At 39.7% G+C, this 26327-nt stretch overlaps 1 protein-coding gene across 1 annotated transcript in view; it reads left to right on the forward strand.

Moving 5' to 3' along the window:
• Positions 1 to 26327, forward strand: part of Znrf2 (zinc and ring finger 2) — a 113458-nt gene that overhangs the window by 55953 nt on the left and 31178 nt on the right. Inside the window, exon 2 of the mRNA XM_004652637.2 lies at positions 4133 to 4228. Coding sequence (XP_004652694.2) covers positions 4133 to 4228 — 96 coding nt within the window. The remainder of the gene's footprint in view (positions 1 to 4132; positions 4229 to 26327) is intronic.

Genomic DNA, 26327 nt, shown 5'->3' on the forward strand with positions numbered 1-26327 from the left:
TCTCCTAATAGGGTCTGGAAGCCAGTGCTTTCTGTCAGTGGTAGAGGGCTTACTTGACATGCACAAGGATTGATCACAAACAATTTTAGGATCTGGTACTTCTTTCTGTCAATCTCCAATAGATTGTGAACTGTACTATTAGCAGTTTTCTACCATTGTAATCCCCTCCTCTCCCCCACCCCCCGCAAGAGCACCTTTATTTTTCCTGCTGATAGGTATATTCACCCGACTAAGATTTAAAGTAATCATTCTTACTTGTGGATGTTGGTTTTTAGGGGGGAAACCAAAGTAGGATGGAGGCATTGAAATTAAAATCCTTTTGCCTTAGTCATGAACAGTGGAAAAGCACTGTACTGGTGCTCATTATTTATTTGTATAAAATGACTTTGATACAGCAGATATCGCTCAAGTTATTCTTTGTGGGAGTCTGGGTTTTATTATTAAAGAATGCCTTGAAAATTGAGGAATAGCCCCTGCTTACTGAATTACTTTACTATGTTTCTGGGACTTCACATACATTTCTTGAATCCAAAGCAGGTTGCAATGTGCACTTAGCATTGTCAACATGTTTACTGTAATAGTTTGTGTTAGAACTAGGCTTTGTTACCCAGGTGTTTTGGGGTTCAAAGTCAATAGTGTTATTAGACTACTGCAGCTAAGAAGATAGACATGTAAGTAAGCAAGCCACTTGCTATGCTGTGGTTAAAGTGTTGTTGAAGTCCAAGGAGTATCACAGGGGGATGGGATGATTAAATCTACTTGGCGTTGGAACTTTTAGAAAACAGCTACTGGGGAAAGGTGATACCTTGCCAGAATTTGGTGACAATCTAAGAGTTCTTTATGATAGAAAAGAGGAAGTGATAGTGTTTGGAGGGAGTGTTGTGATGTAGCTATATATTTATTTTACCTGAATATTTTTGTGTATTGATTCATATATTGATTGGGTCCCTGAGTCTTTGATTATTTGAGGATGTTATATGGCTGATTTCAATTATTAACTTTATTGGATCTAGAATCACCTAGGAAACAAATGCCTGGTTCTTTCTGAGTTCCTAGATGAGGTTAATTGAGGAGGGAAGACCCACTCTAACTGAGGACACCACCGTCATATGGGTTGGGGTCTCAGATTGGGTCAAAAGGAGAACATGAGGTGAGCCTCAGCATTCATTGGTCTCTTCTTGGCTATGGATTACATGTGACCAGCTGTTTCACACTGAACCCTCCCTCCCTTAAGTTGCTTCTTGTCAGGGATTTTGTTGTAGCAATGAAAAAAGTAGCTAATACACACATATAAATATGTCTAACCTCAATTTTTTTCCCCTTTTAACATTTATGAATGGGTCCCCCCTGCCCAGTGTGTCTCACTCAAGTAACATCTCTATATTATTCTGTGAATAATCTTTAGACCTCCCTCCCTTCACTTTGTTCTTTGGATCTATGTAATAATAGTTTTGTAGATCATCTACCTCTAAGGACTTTTCTTCACCTCTCATGAGGGCCCTATTTTTACCCCCTTCTTCTAGAAGAGTAGAAGTACACATAGGAGGACAAGACTTTGATATGTATCAGTCAAGTCTAAGTATATAATACTTAGCTATCTAGTTTTAAGTTAAATGAGTATGGAATTTTGAAGTTCCTGTTTCATATGCTGTTTAGAAGTTTTGCCCAGTTGAATTAATTTTTTTCAATTTTAAGAGTTCTTTATTGGGCTGGAGAGATGGCTTAGCGGTTAAGCGCTTGCCTGTGAAGCCTAAGGACCCCGGTTCGAGGCTCGTTTCCCCAGGTCCCACGTTAGCCAGATGCACAAGGGGGCGCACGCGTCTGGAGTTCGTTTGCAGAGGCTTGAAAGCCCTGGCGCGCCCATTCTGTCTCTCTCCCGCTATCTGTCTTTCTCTCTGTGTCTATCGCTCTCAAATAAATAAATAAAAAATTTAAAAAAAAAAGAGTTCTTTATATATTAAAGGTACAATGTCCATTCTCAACTTGTACTATGAATATTTTGGAGATATATACATACATATATTATATATACATACACATACATATATATGTATATATATGGTTTTTTGAGGTAGGGTCTCACTCTAGCTCAGGCTGATCTAGAATTCACTATGTAGTCTCAGGGTGGCCTCAAACTCTCTGTGATCCTCTTACCTCTGCCTCCCGAGTGCTGGGATTAAAGGCGTGCACCACCACATTTGGCCTGTATATAAATAACTACTTATTTATTTGCAAGCAGAGAGACAGAGAAGTGAGACAAAGAGAATGGGTGCTCCATGGTCTCTAGCCAATGTACACGGTCTCCACATTCATGTGCCACTTTGTGCATCTGGCTTTATGTGGGTACTGGGGAATCAAATCTAGGTCATTAGGCTTTACAGGCAAGTACCTTAATTGCTGAGCCATCTCTCCAGTCCTCATTCATCTTTTGAACTTGCTTTTGGTACGTTTTATGGATAAAGTACTTAAGGTAAAGGTCTTCAAACATTGAGGGGCTAAAGAGATAGATGGCTTAGCAGTTAAGGTGCTTGCCGTGAAGCCTAAGGACCTAGGTTCGATTCCCCGGTACCCATGTGTTGCAGTCAGGTTTGCATTGCTGGCAGAAATCACCCAACCAAGAGCAGCTTGTGGGGAAAAAAAAGGTTTGTTTTGGCTTACAGACTTGAGGGGAATCTTCATAATGGCAGAGGAAAACGATGGTATGAACAGAGGGTGGGCATCACCCACTGGCCAACATAAGGTGGACAATAGCAACAGGAGAGTGTGCCAAACACTGTCAAGGGGAAACTGGCTTTAATACCCATAAGTCTGCCCCCGCAACAATACACTGCCTCCAAGAGGCATTCATTCCCAAATCTCCACCAGCTGGGAACCTAGTATTCAGAACATTTAAGTTTATGGGGGTCACCTGAATCAAACTACACCATGTAAGCCAGGTGCACAAGGTGGTGCATGCATCTGGAGTTCAGAGTTCATTTGATGTGGCTTGAATCCCTGGTGTGCCCATTCTTCTCTATCTGCTTCTCTCTCAAATAATTAAAATATTTTTTAAAAAATCACTGATTGAAGGTTGAGGAAATGGCTTAGCAGTTAATGCATTTCCTGTGAAGCCTAAGGACCAAGGCTTGATTGCCCAGTACCCATGTAAACCAGATGCACAGTGATGCATGCATCTGGAGTTTATGGCTGTGGCTAGAGGCCCCTCTCCCTGCTTTCTCAAATAAATAAAAATATAAAAATTTAAAATGAAAGGAAATTCATTCTCATTCTTTCTCGTTCATAAATAAAGAAAAAAAAAACTAAACACTGATTCGAAGCTGAAGCTTTATCTGTAGGCAAGAATGCTTGATGGTTTCCTAGGTAGAGGTGAAGGTAGTGGAGAGTGGTCTTTCCCAGTATGCAGATCATTTTTTCTTTTTTCTTCCTTGATGCTTCCTGTATCCTGTTCTGAATCAGATTCTAAGCACTTTTAAAGTCTGGTGCAAGATACTGTAGGCTTATCATGTACTTTTCCCACCCCAAACTGTGAGCCACCATTTCTACAAAAAGCTCCTCATTCTTTTTTGTGGAAGAATGATATATAGTAACCTAAAAGTAGTTTGGCTTTGTCATGAGTTGGGAGCCTGGAGTTCTGTATTTAGTCTTTTAAAAAAAATATTTTATTTATTTATGAGAGAAGGTGGGGGAAGGGGAGAGGGAGAGGGAGTAAGAGAGAAAGTGCACACCAAGGTCTTCTGCCATATTTGGCTTTACATGGGTACTAGGCAATTGAATCTGGGCCATTAAGCTTTGCAAGTAAGTGCCTTTAACCACTGATGCTTTTCTCCAGCCTTGTATTTAGTCTTTTATTCCGTCAGTGTTATCCTCATGTGCCACCAGACTCTTCTCATTTGAAATTGTTTTATGTTGATTGATGATGGGATAGTCTTCACAAGGCTATTTAAGTCAGATACTAATTGTAATCACAACCTTTTCCCAAATTGAATTGTCCATTAATACTGTAATGCACTGTTTTAAGTGTAATGTTGAGACTTGAAATGGTTTTGGTCACTATGCTTTAAAGAAAAAATGCAGTTGGATATTTGGAATAGTTAAGTAACTTGGATTTCTTTTATTATTTTTTTTTCTTTAGGATTTAAGTGCCCTGTATGCTCAAAATTTGTACCCTCAGATGAAATGGATTTGCATCTTGTGATGTGTTTAACAAAGCCAAGAATAACCTATAATGGTAAGTCTAGTACCTGAAAATAACATTTTAAATTAGAATAACCTTAAAATACTATTTTAAGAAGAATCACCTTATTTAATGTGAATTTCATGGTATAAGTAAAATTTAAGTGACAGGGAAAGACTTACTAATTCCTTAAAGCAATTCTCAAATTCTGGTCTCAGGATGCCTCTATACATTTTAAAAATCAAGATGTTCAGATCTGTTAGTATGTGTCATTAGAAACGAAAGCATCTAAATTTTTTTTTTTTTTCCTGGTTTTTCAAGGTAGGGTCTCACTTTGGTCCAGGCCGACCTGGAATTAACTCTGTAGTCTCAGGGTGGCCTTGAACTCACGGTGATCCTCCTACCTCTGCCTCCCAAGTGCTGGGATTAAAGGCGTGCGCCACCACGCCCAGCTGCATTTAAATTTTTGCATATTCATTTCAACCCGCAATTTTAAGTGAAAATACATAATTTTTCTAAGACAGGTATTTACTGTCAGGATTAACACTGTCTCATCTTTCTGCAACCTCTTTAATATATATCGTGATGACAAGAAGTTAGCACATCTTATCTGCATTCAGTGTTTTATGATAAGTATACTGGAAAGAATGGGAATGTACTCTTATAGTACTATAAAAGTAGCATTTACATTGTTAAGGTAAAAGGATCTCCACAAAATTCTCTGTTCTCCTATTCCAGAAGATTCTTTGGAGCATTGAGAAAGGTTATATCAAAATAAATCTTTTGGGTAAGACCTAAACACAAAGTAATTGACGACCATGTTCAAAAGTAAGCAGGCTGCACATGATTGAAAACACAATTCTTTTCTTTGTGCTTAAGAATGTATTCATAAAACAGAAGGGTACATATTTAAGCATAAAAGTGAAGTTTATCTAACAAAAACTAGAGTAAATGGCTAGTGGAGGAAAATAAACAAATGAACAGAGACCAAAATTGCACCTATACCATGTGTTTTATCCATACAGTGTGGTGCTTTGGGCTTTAGTGATCAAAACTCTGTATATTTGAAATGTTAAATATTTAAAGCTTAGATCCTCCATGTAGCCACAGAATGCTTTGGAATAAACCTGAGGGGAAAAAATGGATCCTTCCTGACTATTAAGTAGTACAAAAATAAGGGAAAAGTGAAAAATTATTAATAAAAAAACAAACCAGTTGGGTATGGTGGTGCACATGTGTAATTCTAACACTGAATTGGGAAGCCTTTGTGGCAAACTCATAGCCTTAAAAAAAGATGATGAAATTTCACTCTTAGCTGAGTGCTATTATTTTTTAAATGGAGTAATAAATACCACTAATTGGTGATTGGCTGAATTTTGGTACTTACATGAGATACTATGCTAACCATTGTGGATATAGCAGAATGGGGTTGATCTTACAGCTTCCTGATAAATCACTGAAATGAGCGTATTCTTTGAATACCTTTTTGCTAATTGAGTTAGGACTCCCTCCCCCCACCACACAGACATAAAGTAGTTAGCCACCCACCATAGTAGAGTTACAACAATAGAGAACTTCTTTTCACTCTCCAGTGTATACATAGAAATGGTTCTTAGCAGTTACTTTGAATAGTAAGCACACATACTGGTTATGAATCTAGCTACTTAACATATTCTACTTAAAATTCAGTTACTTAAAAGAAAATTCACATTCACGCTCAACATGTGAAGCTAAAAGTATTTGTCCTTGTTCCATTCTTTCATTATACTCCTTAATTATGTTTACTGTTCCTGAATTTAAATGTCTTGAATCTTAAAAAGCACAACTATATTTCTTTAATGTAAAAGGAACAATACTCTACAGTTTTAGTATACATACATATATAAATATGTATATATTTGGTTTTTTGAGTATCTAGAATAGAGTATTGTGATATTACACAGTGTGATATTTGAGCATTTCATTTTAACTGCTATGTGTTCCCTTCTCTTGTTGAGCTAATGAGTCCAACTCAAAGATAAAAGAATGGAGAGAGGTGTATGGCTTACAGAAAATGAGGAGTGCTCTGGGTCATTGCAAAAACGGTGTTCTCCTTTAGTGTGGGGACTGTGTTGGGGCACCTTCTATGTTCACATAGGAAAATACATGTAGAGTTCCTGAGCATGCTGTTTAAGGTCTACATTTCTGAGATACTCAGTTCAGGGTCATAGATTACATATTTCAAAAAGGAGGCTTGAATGTTCCTGGGCAGAGAATTTAATATTTTTGTTGTTGTTGTTTTAGGTAGGGTCTCACTCTAGCTCAGTCTGACCTGGAATTCACTATGTACTCTCAGGGTGGCCTTGAACTCATGGCCACCCTCCTACCTCTGCCTTCCAAGTGCTGGGATTAAAGGCATGAGCCACTACGCCTGGCAAATTTAATATTTTTAAAAACATTTTTATGTATTTCAGAGAGAGAAAGAATATGAGTGGGAATGGGCAGGCCAGGGCCACCTGCCTCTGCAAATGAACTCCAGGCACATGTGCCATTTTGTGGGCACTGGAAAATCTAACATGGGCCAACGCTCCTTTAACCTTTGAGCAATCTCTCCAGCCCCAGAACTTCATATTTATGAGGAACAATGTTATGACTTGTTTTTTAAACTATTATTGAAAAGAAGTAATACTAAAAGCATTTTAACACTTTTTAAAAGAATAGCAGCTTTCTTCTCAAGTGTAAGAGTTTGCCCCTAAAACCTCTTACACCATTTAGTGACTAACAACAACAAAAATCCCCAGTACATAGAATGTTTTGCTTAGGTGTATGACAAACCAAAAATTCAGGGTTTTTTTTTTCATAATTTTTATTTATTTATTTGCAAGCAGGGAGAGAGAGAGAAGACAGGCAAACAGAATTGGGGACCAGGGCCTCTAGCCATTGCATTTGAACTCCAGGTGCATGTGCGTGCCATTTTGTGCATCTGGTTTTACATGGTTACTGGGGAATTGAACTCCAGTCGTTAGGCTTTGCTGGAAAGCTCCTTAACCGCTGAGCCATTTCTCCAGCCTAAGATGCAAATTTTAATGTAATTCCAAAATTAGTAAACTTACTGTAAAAAGTAAACTTCATGAACTTGCTATTCTTTAATTAATTAAGCTGAGTCTTGAGATTTTAAGTATATATTGACTTTAAACATAGCAAGAAGGAAAAATAACCTATTCATAAATTTTTATAGCATTAACTAGTCTTTGGGGCTGGAGAGATGGTTTAGCAGTTAAGGCTCTTGCCTGCAAAACCAAAGGAACATGGTTCGATTCACCAGTACCCACATAAGCCAGATGCACAAGGTGGCACATACATCTGGAGTTCATTTACAGTGGCTGGAAGCCCTGGTGTGCCTGTTCTCTCTCTCTCTCCAGCCTCTTTCCCTCTCTCAAATAAATAAATAAAAATAAAATATTTTTAAAAAATCTAGCCTTTGGGTAGATAAAAGAAGGGACCTTGGACTATATTGTTTTGGGGGTTAGAGAAAGGGGTAACATGGGTAAAGTGATTATCATAGACAAAAGGGATTCTATAATGACCTTTTAAAGGGAGAGGCCCCAGAATAGGATTTATGGCATTGGTGACGCATCTATATGAAAACATGTGTGCCACCTTGTGCTTATGAATGCACATGCGTCACCCTGTAAGTCTGGCATATGTGGGTTCTGAGGAGTTGAACCTGGGTCCTTAGGCTTCACAGGCCTTAGTTGCTAAGTCATCTCTCCAGCCCTAGATCTGAGTTTTTGAAATTCGTAACTATCTAAAAATTTATAATTTGAGCCATGCATGATGGTGCACGCCTTTAATCCCAGCACTTGGGAGGTAGAGGTAGGAGGATTGCTGTTAGTTCAAGGCCACCCTGAGACTACATAGTGAATCCCAAGTCAGCCTGGGCCAGAGTAAGACCCTACCTCGAAAAACGAAACGAAATAAAAAAAAATTCATAATTTAAAGGTCAAATAGTTAGGTTTGTTTTCAAGGCAGCTGTATTTAAAGATGAATTCCTGGGGGGGTGAGTTCTACATATTTTGAATATAAGTTGGTTTAAAATTTGAAATTCAACCTCACAGAGATAATATTTCATATGGTAGTTTGATTCTTCAGTGTAGCCTACAACTTTTTTTTTTTTTAATCCGTATGTCTCAGTACCAAAATCATAATATACAAAGAAGACAATTGGTGGTAGCTGGCTTGGCGGAGCTCAGGGAGAAAGCCCAAGGTGCTCATAGCAGGAAAGAGTCCTCAATGAGTGGTTATTGTCTGTGTCAGGACAAAAGACTTGAGAATTCTGCAATGAGTATTCATCAACATTGATGCCCTGTGTCAGTGGGTCAGGGATTGGTGGTGTCATAGACTTGCTCGTGTTTGTTGTGCTTCATAGTTTAGTTTATGTATTTCATCATTCTTGTGTTGTTTATAAGCCACGTATAAATACTGTAAGCAGAATCAGTGTCTGTCTTCATTTCCTTGTTCTTCATCTTCAAAAATGTTATAAGTATTACTGGCACTTTCTTGGTTTTGAGTATAATTAATCTTGACTTTCTTAAGTCATTTTTTTTTTTTTTTAATTTTGGTTTTTTGAGGTAGAGTCTCACTGTAGTCCAGGCTGACCTGGAATTCACTGTGTAGTCTCCAGCTGGCCTTAAACTCACGGTGATCCTCCTACCTCTGCCTGCAAAGTGTTGGGATTAAAGGCGTGCACCACCACGCCTGGCTTAGGTTATATTTTATATTATATAAAATTTAGTTTATTTTTTACTTTAAAATTCTGTATTTAAAGCAATAAATTTAGATTACTTTCCTTTTGCTTTGATGGGCAAATGCTGTGCTACTGAGCTACATTCCCATCTCAGTCAGGTTTGTATTTAAGAAATTGTTTCATGGGCTGGAGAGATGGCTTAGCAGTTAAGCGCTTGCCTGTGAAGCCTAAGGACCCCGGTTCGAGGCTCGGTTCCCCAGGTCCCACGTTAGCCAGATGCACAAGGGGGCGCACGCCTCTGGAGTTCCTTTGCAGAGGCTGGAGGCCCTGGCGCGCCCATTCTCTCTCTCTCCCTCTATCTGTCTTTCTCTCTGTGTCTGTTGCTCTCAAATAAATAAATTTAAAAAAAAAAAAAAGAAAGAAATTGTTTCATTTGTATAGCTGGTACTGTGTGTGTGTGTGTGTGTGTGTGTGTGTGTGTGTGTGTGTGTGTGTGTAGGGAGGGAGGAGTGCAAGGTGCAAGCTGTAACTTGAAATAGTTTGGCTTCTGAGAGTTAAATTATAAACTCATGTAGTGAATCAAAGCAGAGCTATTCAGAATCACGAGAAAACAGGCCATCCCTGGGACAGAGCAAAATATGACTATCACTTTGTTAGTCAGCATATTGATTAACATGTTCTACAGGGAAGGTATCATGAACATCCCCTTCATTTTTACTGTCTGTGGAGACTTCTTTTATTGAGCTTAAGTGTTCCAGATTGAATTATGGCAGACAGCACTTAAATACTCTTGTGCCTGTCAGCTTGCTAATGACCTGGATTCCCATGTTGTATACTTTGTGTGTTCAGGATGTTTACTCAAATTGACATGTTCCTGCAAATTGAAATTATTTTAAAAAATAAAAAGAGAAACTGGAGTGGTAGCTCAGTGGTAGAGAGATTCCTTAAAATGAGGCCCTGGGTTCCATCTCCAGCATCACAAAACCAAAACAAAAATACTTGTGACAATTACCAAGCAGAATTTCTGTTTTGGTATTTTAAGGTAGGGTTTCACTCTAACCCTGGCTCATTATGTAGTCTGAATATAGCCTTAAACTCATGGTGATCCTCCTTCCTCTGCTTCCCAAGTGCTGGGATTAAAGGGATGTGCCACCTTGCCCAGCATCAAGCGAAACTAGTTGTCATTGCCTGAGCAGGGGGTGAACTCTGGCTCTGGGTTCTGTTATGTATTTTGACATTTGTTCATTATTTGCATCGGAGATTTTTTGTGGTTGAGTGTTAATGTAAAGTGTATCCCTAATTTTAGTTTTACAACTTCATAAACATTATGTTGTTAGTCAGCAGTGAAGAGGTTTTTATGTGTTATTGAAGTAGGGTCTCATTCTAGCACAGGGTGACCTGGAACTCACTCTGTACTTCCAGGCTAGCCTGAAAACTCACAGTGAGCCTCCTACCTCTGCTACCACAGTGCTGGGATTATACTTGTTAAAGTTATTATTTTTTTTTAACAGTTGTCCATGGAGTAACATCAAAGGGAATAAAAAGTGTCAAATCTGGAGTTCCCTGCACAGTCAGTGTGAGGGTGGCTGTGGCGCTCTGGAGTGTGTAGGCTGAACCCATTTCTTCCCCATCCCATAGTCTGGGTCTGAGTTCCCTGTGGGGTCAGTGTGAGGACAGGCTTAGTGGTCAGGAATGAGTAGGGCAGACCCATTTCTTCCCCTTCCCACCACCCGGGTCTGAGTTCCTTGCATGGTCAGTGTGTGGGCAGACTCAGTGGTCTGGAGTGAATAGGCGCATTTCTGCCCCTCCCACCACCCAGGACTGAGTTCCACGTGCAGGCAGTATGAGGGCAGGCAACAGTGGTCTGGAGTGAGTAGGCTGGAGCCATTTCTTGTTCCCTGCCACAGCCCAGGTCTGAGTTCCCTGCCCTGTCAGTGTTGTGGGCTCCTCCCACCTCCCCAGTCTAGGTTGCCACCCTGGCCCATGTCTTGGATGGCTCAACACGAAGTAGGCCACATCCCTGCTCCCTTACTCCTCCTCTGGTCCTGGGAGGTCCCATTGTGCCTTGCCCAGGGAGGCCTGACTCCTGTGTGAGCAATTGAATCCGGCCTTTCACTCTGGTATCTTGACTGGACACTAAGTACCAACATCCCTGTTCACCTGAGTCAGAGGTTGAACAGACCAAACTTGCTTCCTCCTCAGTAAAATAAAGAGTCTTCCTAAAATGGATAGACAATAATGCAAAACCAACAAAAGTCAGAAAACTGAGAGATCTCCACCAAGGATGCCTAGTCCTACTACGGAAGCCTCCAATGAAATCATAGAGAAATCAACAGAAATTCATTCCCAAAATGAAACCAATGAGACCCTGATTAAAAAATCGCTGATCTTGAAGCAAACTATCAAAGAACCAACAATCATATCAATGAAATTGAACAGAATCATCTTGTAGAGTGTTCAGCTTTTGACAGCAGGCTTAACTTGATGGAAGAAAATGTTAGAACCCTCCAAAGAGATATGAATAAATTTAAGGTAAGTCAAGAAATGAAGACTTAATCATATGCAAGAATGAATTACAAGAAGCATCAAGAAAATCAGAATTCAAATTGAAATCATACCTCAAAAAAAGAGATGGACACTATACAAAACATCACAACAGAAAACAAAAATCAAATAGAATTTATGAAAACCTCTCTAGAACCACTCACCAGCGGAGTTACTTGGGGGGAAGACAGAACCTCTGACCTGGAAGATAGGACAGAAGAAATTGATTGGGAGGCCAGAAACTTTGTTGAGTTCAGAAAAATCAAGTGAATAGAATATGAGGGAACTGTGGGCCATTCTAATAAAACGACCAAACATCCCAATCATGGGCATTCCAGAAGGAGAGGAAATTCAGACCAGAGGCATAGAAAACATGCTCAACAAAATTATTGGAGAAAATTTCCCAAATCTTTCAAAACAAAGGTCCATCCAGATACAAGAAGCTCACAAAACACCGAACAGGAAGGACCAAAGAAGAAACTCTCCAAGGCACATCATAATTAAAACCCCTAACAATGGAAACAAAGAGAGTGTGTTAAAAGCAGCAAGAGAGAAGCAATTCACAACATACAAAGGCAGTCACATAAGAATAACATCAGATTTATCAGTGGAAACCCTGAAAGCCAGAAGGGCCTGAAATGGAACACTTCAAAGTCAGAAAAACTATGGCTTCCAACCCAAGCTACCCTACCCAGCAAATGTATCCCTCACAATAGATGGTGAAAGAAAAACTTTGCATGAAAACAGTCAATTCAATAATTATATGAACACAAAGCCAAACCTACAGAGAATACTTGAGGGAATACTCCACACGGAACAGTCAAACAACCCATCTCAGGAGCCAACAAGCTCACAATAACCAAAACATACCAGGTTCAAAATAGTACATAACACACATAAGCACTCATCCACATAAAACACCTCATCATGGCAGGGATTAATTCAAACCTTACAGTAATAACCTTAAATATTAATGGTCTTAACCATCAAAAGACACAGGCTAAACCAGGCATGGTGGTGCATGCCTTTAATCCCAGCACTCAGGAGGCAGAAGTAGGAGGATTGCTGTGAGTTTGAGGCCACCCTGAGACTCCATAGTGAACCCCAGGTCAGCCTGGGTAGAGTGAGAACCTACCTCGGGAAAAAAAAAAAAAAAGACATAGGCTTTTAGGATGAATCAAAAGACTGGACCCTTCTATCTGCTGTCTTTAAGAAACCTATCTTACCACTAAAGATAGACACCTCCTCAGGGTGAAAGGTTGGAAAATAATATTCCAAGCAAATGGAAATAAAAAGCAAGCGGGTGTTGCTATATTAATATCTGATAAAAATAAACTTCAAAAGTAATCGAAAAGGACAGAGAAGGCCACTTATTACTCATTAAGGGAATGATTCAACATGAGCACATCACAATCATAAATATGTATGCCCCAAACACAGGGACACCACAGTTTATAAAAGAAAATCTACTCAACAATAAAACAGAAATAAATACCAACACCTTCATAGTTGGAGTCTTCAATACTCACTGTCATAAATAGATCATCCAAGCAGAAAATCAACAGGGAAATAATAGAGCTCAACAACATCATAGGTCAACTAGACCTAAAGAATGTCTACAGAACTTCCCAACTCTACAGAATACAAATTCTTCTTAGCAGCCCATGAAACCTTCTCCAAAATTGACCATGTATTAGGCCATAAAAGCATTCCTTCTTAAAGTCAGGAAAATTGAAGTAACTTCCTGCATCATGTCAGATCAAAAGTGCTTAAAGCTTAACAAGAGACCCATCAAGAATTCCAACAACTGTGGGGACTAAACAACACACTCTTAAACAGTGAATGGGTGCTGGAAGAAATCAAGAAAGAAATTGTAAAATTCTTAGGTTTGAATGACAGTGAAAACACAACCTACCAAAACTTACGGAACTCATTGAAGGCAGTCATAAGGGGAAATTTTCATAGCCCTAAATGCCTTCATTACAAAGACAGATCCCAAATCAGTAGCCTGACTGTCCACCAAAAGGTGCTGGAAAAACAAGATCCAACCCAAAGATCTCCAGACAGAAAGAAATAAGATTAGAGCAGAAATTAATGAATTGGGAACTAGGAAAACAATTTTTAAAAATCAATGAAACGAAGAGCTGGTTCTTTGAAAAATAAACAAGATTGACAAACCCCTGGCCAAAGTGATCAGTTACACACCTCAGTTCAGATATACTTGCTCAACCATGTTTATAGCTTGTCAATTCATAATAGCTAAGAACTGGAATCAACCCAGGTGCCCATCATTGGATGACTGGATGACCTAAATGTGGTATATCCACATGATAGAATTCTACTCAACAGTAATAAAAAATGGCACGCTGAAATTTGCAGAAAAATGCTTGGCCATGGAAGAGATCATTTTAAGTGACCTTCACACAGTCACAGAAACACAATCACTGCATGATCTCATTCATCTGCAGTTGCTAACCTGGATCAGTCCAAGTTGCTGACATAACTGAATAGCATCTTGAGGCTTGGACTATAGGGAGAACAGGCTTGTCAGTAAGGGAAAAGGTAGGGAGGTGCACAAAATCTGAGCCCAAATTGAGCTATTATCATAGAATCCTATGTCCTGGAAATCAGACTAAAAGGTGGAATGCTCAAGCAAACATTACAGGGAGCACCTGAATTGAAGGGACCTGGAGAGAGTGAGACAAAACTTAACCTCAAATTTCTCCTGTTTCTCTTTCGTCTCGATTTTGCTTTTTTCTTTTCCCTTGGTGTTGGCCTGTAATTTCCTATACCATGATGTGGCCTACATCCACAATGAGCTATTCACCAGAGAGACCTACTAGGTCTTCTAAAACAAACAAGCAGACTTCTGTCCAAGCACTTGATTACCAGAGGTTAATGTCAAGGCCCTACTGCTGCAGACATCAATCGCTATCCACATGGACCATGGAGAAACCTGATTGGAATTCAGAGGAAAGTCAGTCCTCAGATAATTAGCCCATCTAGTGCTAGAAGAGCTACCAGGGGAAAGTTGCCAACATTAGTCCAAGCAAAGTCTAAGTGACTTGGAAGCAAACAACCTGACATGATGCTCACCCAAATGCATTAGTGGCACACAGCCATGGTGGGTAACCAGCTGCTCTTGGATTGGCTAACAGATTTTCTGTTAGGAAACCATATCTGGAACTGGGAAACAAACTGGAATCATATCCAGATAATGATTTGCTTTCCATTGCCAAGCTCACACTAACCTTAGACTATAAAGTGTCTAAACCCTTATAATTCTCTGTAAATTGATAACGGTTATCTGATTTAAGTGGCTTCACTCTCTGTTAGAGAATCTGCTTCTCTTTTTCAGATGGGAACTAGACTTGAGGAGATAAACAACCCAGAACACTCCACCCATGCCTCAGCTGAAACCACAGAGGAACTGGGGAAATGAGCAAGAGTGCTCCTGTCATAGTTAAGCTGATATCAGCACAAGGGTGATGGAGAAAGATACTGAGGACACTCAACACCTACTAAACTAGACATCTAGATGCTCCTAAGTGCCCATCACTGAAGTAGACTTAAAAAGCTCCCAGCTTGGCTCAAGGAATCTTGCGAAAGAGGGGGTGGAAAGATTGTTAGAGCCACAAGTTGGGGCATTTTGCACAGAAACATTGCCTCTCCCCCATAACTGACTGCTGCCCCCATAATCCATGACCCACAATCCCCATCAGGTTTACCTGCATCCTCAATGAGGAAGGCCTGTTATGAAGGGGAAGGTAGGAAGGAAAGGATTGTTCCAACACATAATGTTTACATGCAAAATATGTCCATATCTAATAATTAAAAAATAAAATGTATATTTAGAAAGTATCAAATCCTTAATACTAGTTTTTGAAATTATTCAAGTAAATAATATGCTAAAAGACTTTAGTTGAGGGGAGAAAAATACTTGGGATTAGTATATAAAAGTACAATCCTCATTAAGAATGAATTTGTAATTAAAAAGAAATCAGGGAAATGAAAGATTGAGTTAGAAATACTATCCCAAAGAACTATAAAAATGACTACAGGGGGCTGGAGAGATGGCGTAGCGGTTAAGCGCTTGCCTGTGAAGCCTAAGGACCCCGGTTCGAGGCTCGGTTCCCCAGGTCCCACGTTAGCCAGATGCACAAGGGGGTGCACGCATCTGGAGTTCGTTTGCAGAGGCTGGAAGCCCTGGCGCGCCCATTCTCTCTCTCCCCCTCTATCTGTCTTTCTCTCTGTGTCTGTCACTCTCAAATAAATAAATAAAATTTTTTTAAAAAAATGACTACAGGGTCCTAAGGAAATTATTCATTGGGTCACGTGCTTGCTGCACAAGCATGATAACCTGAGTTTGGATCCCGAGAACCATGAAATGCGGGGTGGGGGTGGGGGTTGGAGAATCAGCCATGGCAAATGAATTCCAGATGTGTGCACCCCCTTGTGTGCATATGTGACATTGCATGCTTGGTTCACTGCCTCTGGCTTTATGTGAGACCTGCAGATTCAAACATGAGTTCTTAGGCTTTTCAGGCAAGTGCTTACCCACTAAGCAATCTCTACAGTCTACAGTTCTGTTTTAAAAAATATTTTTATTGATTTACTTATTTGAGAGAGAGAATGGGTATACCAGTGTTTCCAGCCACTGTAAACAAACTCCAGACGCGTGCACCGTTCTGTGCATCTGGCTTACATGGGTCTTTTACTGCTAAGCCATCTCTACAGCCCATGATTATTAACATTTTAAGTATAGGCAACAAGATTAGTAAAGATAAACATTCTTGATAGTCCATTCCTTTGCCATCTAAGGATTTATTTATGTTTTACTTAATTTCTTCCATTTTTTCCAGTAATCTGATTTTGGGATTCTCAAGCTTTGTGGCCTCACTGTCTTCCAGACTTCTAGTTACTTCTATCTCCTTTTAAGCGTAGTCCTTGAAACTGTACTTATTAGCATTTCTCTCTGCCTGGGCTTCTCCTTGTAATGCTTTATTTTTTAAAATACATATTTTATTTATCTAAGAGAGAGAGAAAAGAGCCAGAGAGAGAGAACGGGCACGCCAGGGCCTTCAGCCACTGCAAACAAACTCCGGATGCATGTGCCCCCTTGTGCATCTGGCTTACGTGGATCCTGGAGAGTCAAATCCGTATTCTTTGGCTTTGCAGGCAAATGCCTTAACCACCAAGCCTTCAGTCCAGCCCCTTTTTGTAATGCTTTTTGATAGGAGGAAACTAAATACAACTGGCTCCCAGATGCATGTTCCCGTGTGGGTTTATATTCTCTGGTGCAGTTAAGCAGGCTCCTGGAAAAGGGACTGACTGATACTGGGAATAAGGCAAGGAAAACCAGCATGAACCTGGAGCACTGACGTTTCTGAAAACAAAGGCTCAAAAAGTTAAAGGATGAGGCCAAATCAGGACTGTGGCCAACCTAGAAAAGCTCCTACTGGCCAATTTGAGCCAGAGAACTGATTTGATGTGGTATTGGATTGTAGTGTAAAGTATAGGTAAATGTGTCTGCTCAATACTGATAAAAATGAATGAATAAATATATAGAAAACAAGTGAAAGCTTAGGTTGGAGAGATAGCATTTGCTTGCAATGCCTGCTGGCCTGGTTTTATTCCCCAGCACCCATGCAAAGGCAGACACAAAGTGGCTTATGAATCTGGCATAGCCAGAGACCCTGACACATTCCCTTGAGGGATCCCCCCCATGCAAATAAATAATTTTAAAATTATTTTTTTAATATTTTGTTCATTTTTATTTATTTATTTTGAGAGTGACAGAGAGAGAAAGGGGCAGATAGAGAGAGTGAGAGAGACAATGGGCACGCCAGGGCATCCAGCCAGTGCAAATGAACTCCAGACGCATGCGCCCCCTTGTGCATCTGGCTAACATGGGTCCTGGAGAATCGAGCCTCAAACCGGGGTCCTTAGGCTTCATAGGCAAGTGTTTAACTGCTAAGCCATCTCTCCGGCCCTTAAAATTATTTTTTATTAAAGCAAGCTTAGAGCTAGAGAGATGGTTTAGTGGTTAAGGCACTTGCTCATGAATACTAAGGACCCATGTTTGACTCTTCAAATCCCATTTAAGCAAGACACACAAGGTCACACGAGTGCACAAGGTCACACAGATCTGGAGTTTGATTATAGTGACTGGAGGCCCTGACCTGACAATTCTCTCTCTCTCACTCTCTCCCTTTGTCACATTAAAAAAAAAAAAAAAAGGTCAGTCTGTTGGGCTTGCTTCAATGAAAGAAAGCTTAAATTAGGTACTTAAGCCTAAGGGGTAAAGTATATTTATTTAAGGTTTTATAAAATTACAGCATTTGCTATAAAAGAACTTTCTTCTCCAGATTTTTGCAGTTTACTGTTGGTTTTGCCTGATTTTTAAGTAGCTACAAGCCACATGTCTTTGGTGTGGTGTTTGTAGAATGTGAATCACATAGTCCTGCTCACCATCAGCATAATAGTACTGGATGAAAAGATTTGGAGGGAGGGAGGTGCTTGTGTAAGTTTCACCAACTAAGATTAATTTCCATGAAGTTTTATGGAAATTCATTCTTCTGTTGTAGAATTTTCATAGTGAGAACTCATGTTAAAAGTCTTCAATTTTGAACACTTTATGTTTATTACATTATGCACAGAGAGCACATTGAATAAGTACATCTCATTCATGAATCTAATCTTCTCTAGACCCTATGTTCTGTCCTTTATTTAATCACTAAAGAATATCTACACTTGTACTGTTTTTAAGATATTCAGTCTTCTATTAGGAGCCTATTTGTCTACATTTGTTTGGATTCATAAAACATCTGTATCATTAGTGAGAAAGCACTTGTTTCTTCTGCTTGAACTTTGCATTTTTTTGCTGGTTAGCTTTCAGTGGTTCTGACAAAAGGTCACTCCCCACCCCAACTGCCACTGTCAATCTACTTAAAAGGAGGAAAGCTTTATTTTGGCTTGCAGTTTCAGGTCATGATTACTTGGTTTCATTGCTATTGGCCTTTGGGAGGCAGATACAGCAAGGAGTGTTTGGCAGAGGAACACTGTTCATATTTCTTGGTGGCCAGAAAGCAGAGAAAGCAAGATAGGAATTGGCAGGGGTTTTCTTGAAGAAAATGTCCACAGTGACCCACTTAGGCCCCCAATGAAGATACTGTTATCAAGTGCTTCTGCACATGTTTTTGTTTCTTTGTCTTAATCTGAAGCTTGCGAACTTCAGTGATGCCGTGGGGCATGATGCTGGTGTTTTTTGATTTCCTGTTCTCCTGTGAAATGGTGCTTGCTCCGAAAGTAGCTAATCATTTTGATTATGCAAAAGAGCATCTTAAGTGCATATATGCATTCATATATATATATATATTTTTTTTTTTGAGAGAGAGCATGGGCACACCAGTGCCTTTACCTGATGCAAATGCTCCAGATGCGTGCTCCCCATTGTGCGCAAGTGCAATACTGTGTGCTTGCATCACTGTGCATCTGGCTTACGTGGGACCTGGAGATTCTAACATGAGTTCTTAGGCTACATAGGCAGCGCCTTAACTGCTAAGCCATCTCTAGCTCATGCATTTATATTTTTAGTACACTATCTTGTTCTGTATCCCAGGGTGCCCTTGAACTCCAGACTCTGCCTCTGCCTCCTAGGTGCTTGGATTTTAGGCATGTTCCACTATACCTAGTTTTTGTTTTATTTGTTGTTAAATTATGTCAGTAGGTTTCTCTAATGTCTAGTTGTATTGATTTCTAATGTTGCTAGATTTTTAACTCTTTACTCATGAGATTTTCTTTTAAAACATTGCTATCCAATGTGTCTAAACTAAGGCTAGGCAAGTAAATTGGAAATTCAGTCCTTGCTCTGAAATAATTTGTACAATTCAGGTATTTTTCTTCTCTTACTGGCAGATATAACACTATAAAACCATCGACCCTTTTAAAAATAGACCTTTGACCATTTCATTAGCGTATTCATATTTTGCCCCTTCCTTAATGTGGTTTGGGAAATTGGTTAGAAAGTAATGCTTTTCTCAAATGGGGCATGGTGGCATATATTTGTAATCCAAGAACTCAGGAGGTAGAGGCTAAAGGATCAGAAATCCGAGGCTAATCTGGACTACATGAGACTACTGGAGAAAGGACTCAGTTAAGTGTGATCCCCATACCCATGTAGAAAGCCAGTCCCAGCACTCTTAGGCTGAGATGGAGATATGGGCAGCAGAGACAGGCGAGTTTCCCACAAGCTCTTGCCAAGTGCAGCAACGAACAGCAGTAGAGCAAGAAGCCCTGTCTCAAATGAGGTGGAAAGCAGAGGATCTGAACACTGTCCTGACCTCTACATATTGTGTGCTCGCACATGCATGCACACATACATACAAGTAAGTTTATAAAACAACAAAACAGTAGTTTAACCTCAAGGTTACATATGTATTTAGTATACTATTACACATATTTTCATGTGTATGTGTGTTATGCATACGTTTGCCACATCTGTTTCCTTACAGTTTTTTTTTTCATGAGAGAGAATTAGTGCATCAGTGTCTCCAGCCTCTGCAATCAAACTTCAAATTTATGACCCACCTTGTGTGCATGTGTGACTTTACATGCTTGTGTCACCTTATGCATCTGGCTTACATGGGACCTAGAGAGTCAAACATGGGTGCTTAGGCTTCACAGGCAAGCACCTTAAATACTAAGCCATCTCTCCAGTCCCCTTACAAGTATTTTAGTCTTTTAAGTATCTTTGGTATATTATTTTATTGATTGATTGATTGATTGATTGATTTTGGTTTTTTGAAGTTGGGTCTCACCCTAGCCCAGACTGACCTGGAATTCATTATGTAGTCTCAGGGTGGCCTCGAACTCGTAATGATCCACCTGCCTCTGCCTCCCATGTGCTGGGATTGAAGGCATGCGCCACTACACCCGGCTTGGTCATATTATTTTTTTCACTGTATTCTTTTTGTACTTTGGATTAACTAAAATATTTCATTGATATTTTCAAAGAAGATAGGTTGCAAACAAAGCTAAAATTTACTAGTGCTAAGTACCAAATAATGCTGTTTATTTTCAGTGTTTCTATTTTAATATCAAAAGTATGTTAAGAATCAAAATAGTTTGACTTTATTATTTATTTATTTGAGAGAGAGAGAGAATGGGTGTGCCAGGACCTCCCACCACTGCAAATAAACTCCAAATGCATGTGCCTCCTTGTGCATCTGGCTTACGTGGGTCCTGGGGAATCAAACCGAGGTCCTTTGGCATTTGCAGGCAAATGTCTTAACCACTAACCCATCTATCCAGCCCCAGAATCTTTCTTAATTAATTTTTTAACATAGATTGTTATATCCTCTTCCCCCATCCCCTATTCCCTGAGGGCCCTCTTCAGTGTGTTCACTGTACGGTGATTAGGGCATCTGTCTCTGGGGAGAGCTATTCCTCAAGTTGTTTCTACCCACCTTGTGGCTCTTAGAATCTTCATGCCCACTCTTCCCCAACAGTCCCTGATTCTTGGCAGGATCCATTATTAGTTAGTTTTGACTTCTCTGTAGCCTCTGTATTTCTGTTATGATGTGTTTTGGTTCATCACAGTGTTTGATGTTATTTTCTTGGATGTGGATGTCAGGGTAGCATCGGAACCAATACTCATGTTGCTGTTTTTTGCACACTATGAGCATTGGGCTTTCTTTTCTTATGTTGATAGATCTTGAATCTCCCCAGTATTGTCTGCCGACTGTAAGGGTGAGATTAGTTTTGACCAAAGGGACTATACCTAGGAGCTTGAGAGACATTTTGATGAAGTTACCCACTTGATTTGTGCAGGAAACCAGGGACACCAGCGGCTTCTATCTAGGTAATGCAATTTTTCCTGACCATGGTGTGCTGACTTGTTTCCCAGTACCAGTTATGACTTCTCTCCCACTGAGGAGGCTTCATGTCTAATCAGAGGGCAATTGGTTACCCACAAAGGCTATGTGCCACTATTGCATGAGTGTATAATTCTTGTCCGGTTGGTAGGTTGTGTGGTTTGCAATGTCTCCTTCTTGTTCATGCTGTTGGTGATCATTGTCACCCAGTAACTCCCATTGCACTTTCCAGCGTCATGGGCGTTTTCCAAGTGGGGGCTTTTTTCTCTCCTGGTTTCCACATTGTTTCTGTGTGTTCTGGTATGACAGTCAGTGGGATCTTCAGCAATACATAGTATCTTACCTTATCTCTGGTACTAAGCTTGACAAAGGCCTACATTTTTATGGGAAATCACAGGCATCTTCTTGGCCAACTACTTGCTGTGAGGGTTGACCCGGATCTGCCCCTGGGATCCATAAATCAGAGTCCATGGTTTAAGGATTAAGCTTTTTCTACCTTTCCTGGGCATTTTGTCCTGGTCTGTCCACCTTCCTTATTTGGGGACTACATCTTGCATACCGATTTCCAAGAAGGAAAGTTCTCTTGTACTGACTATGTTAGCTTTCTCTCCCCACTGACTCTTTTCTATGAACCCCACCATCACCAGACTATTATTTCCCTCTGCTGGTTTGTCTAGTAGCCCCTCCTCCCTCCCTAATGTTTATTCCCTTTTACACTGCTTTTCCTCTGGTTCAGTTTAGGAGCTACCTATGAGAGAAAACATGCATCATTTGGCTTTCTTAATCTGCATGACCTCATGTAGGATGATATTTTCTAACTCCATTCATTTTTATGCATATTTCATTTTTCCTTACTAAGTAGAATTTCATTGTGCATATGTACTGCATCATTATTGGCCATTCATCCCCTTACGGGCTTTTGGATTGATTCCACTTCCTAACTGTTGTGAATAAATAGGCAATAAGCATGGTTGAGCAAGTATCTCAAATGTATAGTTTTTAAGGTAGATACTGAGGAGTGGAATAGCTGAGTCAGATGGTATGGTAGTTTGAATGGATGTCCTTACAATACACTCAATTTATTGAAGTTTGTAACTTAATCCAGCCTCCTGGCTGGAGGTGTCACTGTGGGAGGATCCTAGGATCCTGCCCTAAATTGTGTTTGGGGAATTCCAATCTAAAGATACACAAAATGCTTGAGCTTTGCCTAGGGTTCTCGAGTGAGCTTGCTTGTGTGAGGATGGGGGCTTTAATTTCTGTGTGGACTTATAAAACGGGGCCCAGCTTCTGCTGCCATTATGGAACTTCTCCTCTATCTATAAGCATCACTAAATCCCTTCTTCCATAATTGTGCCTAGTTTGGAAGTTCATCCTAGCTGAGGCTGCCTACTACAGATGGTAAACCAATTTTCACGACTCTCTATGCTAATCTCCATAGTGGTTGTACAAGCTTGCATTCCTACTACTGGTGAATCATGGTTCCTCTTTCTCAACAACAGCATTTGTTGTCATTTGATTTTTTGATGATTGCCATCCTGTCTGGAGTAAGATGGAATCTCAGAGTTGTTTTAATTTGCATTTCCCTGATGGCTGAGGATGTAGAAAATTTCTTTAAATTAGTAATGGCCATTTGTATTTCCTCCCATGAGAGTTCTCGGATCGGTTCTCTGCCCCATGTTTTTGAGTGGATTATTTGATTTTGCATTGCTTAGTTTTTTTAGTCCTCCCCCATTCTGTGGGTTGTCTGTTGGTTCTGTTTATAGTGTGCCTGTCTGTACAAAGCTTTTTAGTTTCATGATATTCCACTGATGAGTGTTTAATTTCCTGAGGTACTGGGGTCCTAATCAGGAAGTCTTTCCCCAGTCCCATATCTTAAGAGAGTTCTCCTTTGTTTCCCCCCAGTTGTTTTAGAGTTTTAGATCTTGTATTGAGGTCCTTAATCTAGTTGGTAATGTAGTTGGTGAGAGGAATGGGCCTAGTTTCATTTTTCTACACATGGTTATCCAGTTTCTCCAGCACCGTTTGTTCAAAATGCTGTCTTTTCTCCAGTGTGTATTGTTAGCTCCTTTGTTGAAGATCAGGTACCTGTAGTTACTTGAACTAATGCCTGGATCTTATATTCTGTTCAGTTGATCTTTGTGTCTGTTTTTGTGTCAGTGCCATGCTCTTTTTATTACTATGGCTTTGTAGTATCATTTGAAGTCAGAAATGATGATACCTCCAGAAGTGTTTCTTTTGGTACGGATAGCTTTGTGATAGATTTAAGAAGTTTATCTGTTCTGTGTTTAGTTTTGCTAGGTGGTATGTGTGTCTAGGAGTTCATTCATTTCTTATAGATTATCTAAATTTTTTGAATAAAAGTTTTGAAATTATGTACTTGGTATTGGTTTTGACCTCTGTTTTCATTTCTGATCTTGTTAATTTGAGACTTTTCTTCTTTTCATCAGATTGGCCAGGGGTTTATTAATCTTGTCTATTTTATTTATTTATTTGAAGAACCAGCTCTTCATTGAAGTTTAGAGTCGTGACCATGAAGTTCAATTTAATCCCTGTCATACTAAAATCTTAGCAGGTTTTTGCTACTGTGCTGAGTTATATACATTTTTGTGTGTGTTCCATTTTTGTTTGTTATTTTTCCCTCTTGTGGGTTCTTGAGGTTGGTTGTTGCCCTCTTTTGTGTGGAATTGTCCCTGAAAAATTCTCTGTAGAGTTGGCTTTGTGTTCATATATTCATTGAGTTGCATTTTATCATAGAAAAGTTTTCACCTTCTATTATGAGGGATACTTTTGCTAGGGATAGTATTTTGGGTAGGCAGTCATAGTCTCTCAATGTTTAGAGTGCTGTATTCTAAGCCCTCCTGGCTTTTAGAGTTTTCATTGAAAGATCATGTAATTTTGATAGGGTTACCTTTGTATGTAATGATCTGTTTTTCTCTTGCTGCTTTTAGTACTCTCTATTTTCATTGTGTAGCATTTTAATTATAATGTGACTTAGGGAGTTTCTTCTGTGGTCCTGTGTGGTGGTTTGTGAGCTTCTTGTATTTGGATTCGTCTCTCTTTTGCAAGATTGGAAAATTCTTTTCTTCAATAATTTTTTTGAAGATGTTCTCCATGCCTCTGGCCTGTATTTCTTCTCTTCCTTATAGGCCCATGATCCTGATATTTGATCTCTGTATTGTGTCCCACAATTCTCTTCTATTCTGTTAGCCCAGTTCCTTCAACTCCCAATCCATTTGCTCTGTCTTTTCTTCAAATTCTGAAATTCTGTCCTCAGCGTGGACTACTCTGTTTGTGAGGTTTCTAGAGAATCTTTTTTTTTTTTTTTAAATTTTTATTTATTTGAGAGCGACAGACACAGAGAGAAAGACAGATAGAGGGAGAGAGAGAATGGGCGCGCCAGGGCTTCCAGCCTCTGCAAATGAACTCTAGACGCGTGTGCCCCCTTGTGCATCTGGCTAACGTGGGACCTGGGGAACCGAGCCTCGAACCGGGGTCCTTAGGCTTCACAGGCAAGCGCTTAACCGCTAAGCCATCTCTCCAGCCCTCTAGAGCATCTTTTAAGAGAGCTATTTGATGTTTGTTTTTTGTTGTATGTTTCTGCATCATTTCCATTCCTTTATTGACTTCCATATTCTGGTCCTGGTTTGGCATTTTGTTTCCTGCTTGCAGTGTATAATTTCCTCATTAAGCTTAATAACTTGTTTGTTAAGTTTATCTATTTATTGACTCACCTTCAAATCATTTATCCATCTATTGTAATCTCTGATTTTCTTCTGTTATGTTGAGATGAAAACTGAAAACTGTGTTGTTGATAGTCTCTTGCATTTCATTTATACGATTACAGATTCTCTTATACATTTTCCCCTTCTGCCACTTGTTGATTCATGATCTCATTAATTTTGTTTGTTATGTTTAGCATTCTTTCATTATGGGATTCTATGTCTGGACTGTCCTTTGTGTTTTTAATGGAGGCTTCCATTATGAGGTTAGGCATTATTGGTAAGGTTTTTTTGACTTGATGTCTTGCATTCTTTGTTTTGTGTTGGGGTTTGCCCATCTCTAGTTTGACCTCTTGTGTTGAAAGTGCAGTTCTTGTTTCTCTTGTGGCGCCTGAGTTTTATTGCCAGGTCAGCTTTGGCTTAAGGGGTAGGATGGGGAGGTTGTTTGTCTGCTTGTTTGGGCTGGGTGACCTTAGGACTGAGCGGAGCCCTCCTTGTGTGTGTGTTGCCTCCAAGTGGGTCAGGGTATAACCATATCCTGCTTGGTTTGCTTGCTTTCCAAATAGTGTTCCACCAATGGTCAGAGTGTGTGGAGCACCTCTATGCTTACCTCCCTTCCACCCTGTTCCCCAAGTGCAACTCCCTAAAATCTTTTCATTATACCTTCATCTCATTTTATTTAAATGTGAAATATTCCTTTTGTTAATTTTTAATTTCTTACTTTAATGTATTTCCTCTTTGATTCAGAAATTAACTACAAAAAGGTGTTTTATAATTTCAAATAATTTTGTTGGGAAGGAATATTTGTGATGAGAAGTCATCTTACCCTTTGTATTAAAGCTGTCAATACATCTCTTTGAATTTTGTTGATATTTTTGTATGACTAAGTATGTCATTGCCTGGGGTGTGCTGGAAAAAACAAACTAGTCTTCTGATAAAGTTTTGATTCAAGTTTGTCAGAAGCTATAGAACCGTTGTTTACCCCTAACTTTATTGACCTCTGTTGCAGTCTGGTTCAACAACAGCAACAGGAGAGTATGCCAAACACTGGCAAGGGGAAACTGGCTATACAATACCCATAAGCCCACCCACAGTAATATACTGCCTCCAGGAAGTGTTAATTCCCAAATCTTCCATCAGCTGGGAGCCTAGCATTCAGAAATCTAAGTTTATGGGGGACACCTGAATCAATCCACCACATTCCTCCCCTGTCCCCATAAACTGATAGTCATATATGCTATAAAGTACAATGCATTCAGTCCAATTTTAAAAGTCCCCATAGTTTTATC

Source organism: Jaculus jaculus, chromosome 16 (genome assembly GCF_020740685.1).
Source record: "Jaculus jaculus isolate mJacJac1 chromosome 16, mJacJac1.mat.Y.cur, whole genome shotgun sequence".
Lineage (NCBI taxonomy): Eukaryota > Metazoa > Chordata > Mammalia > Rodentia > Dipodidae > Jaculus > Jaculus jaculus.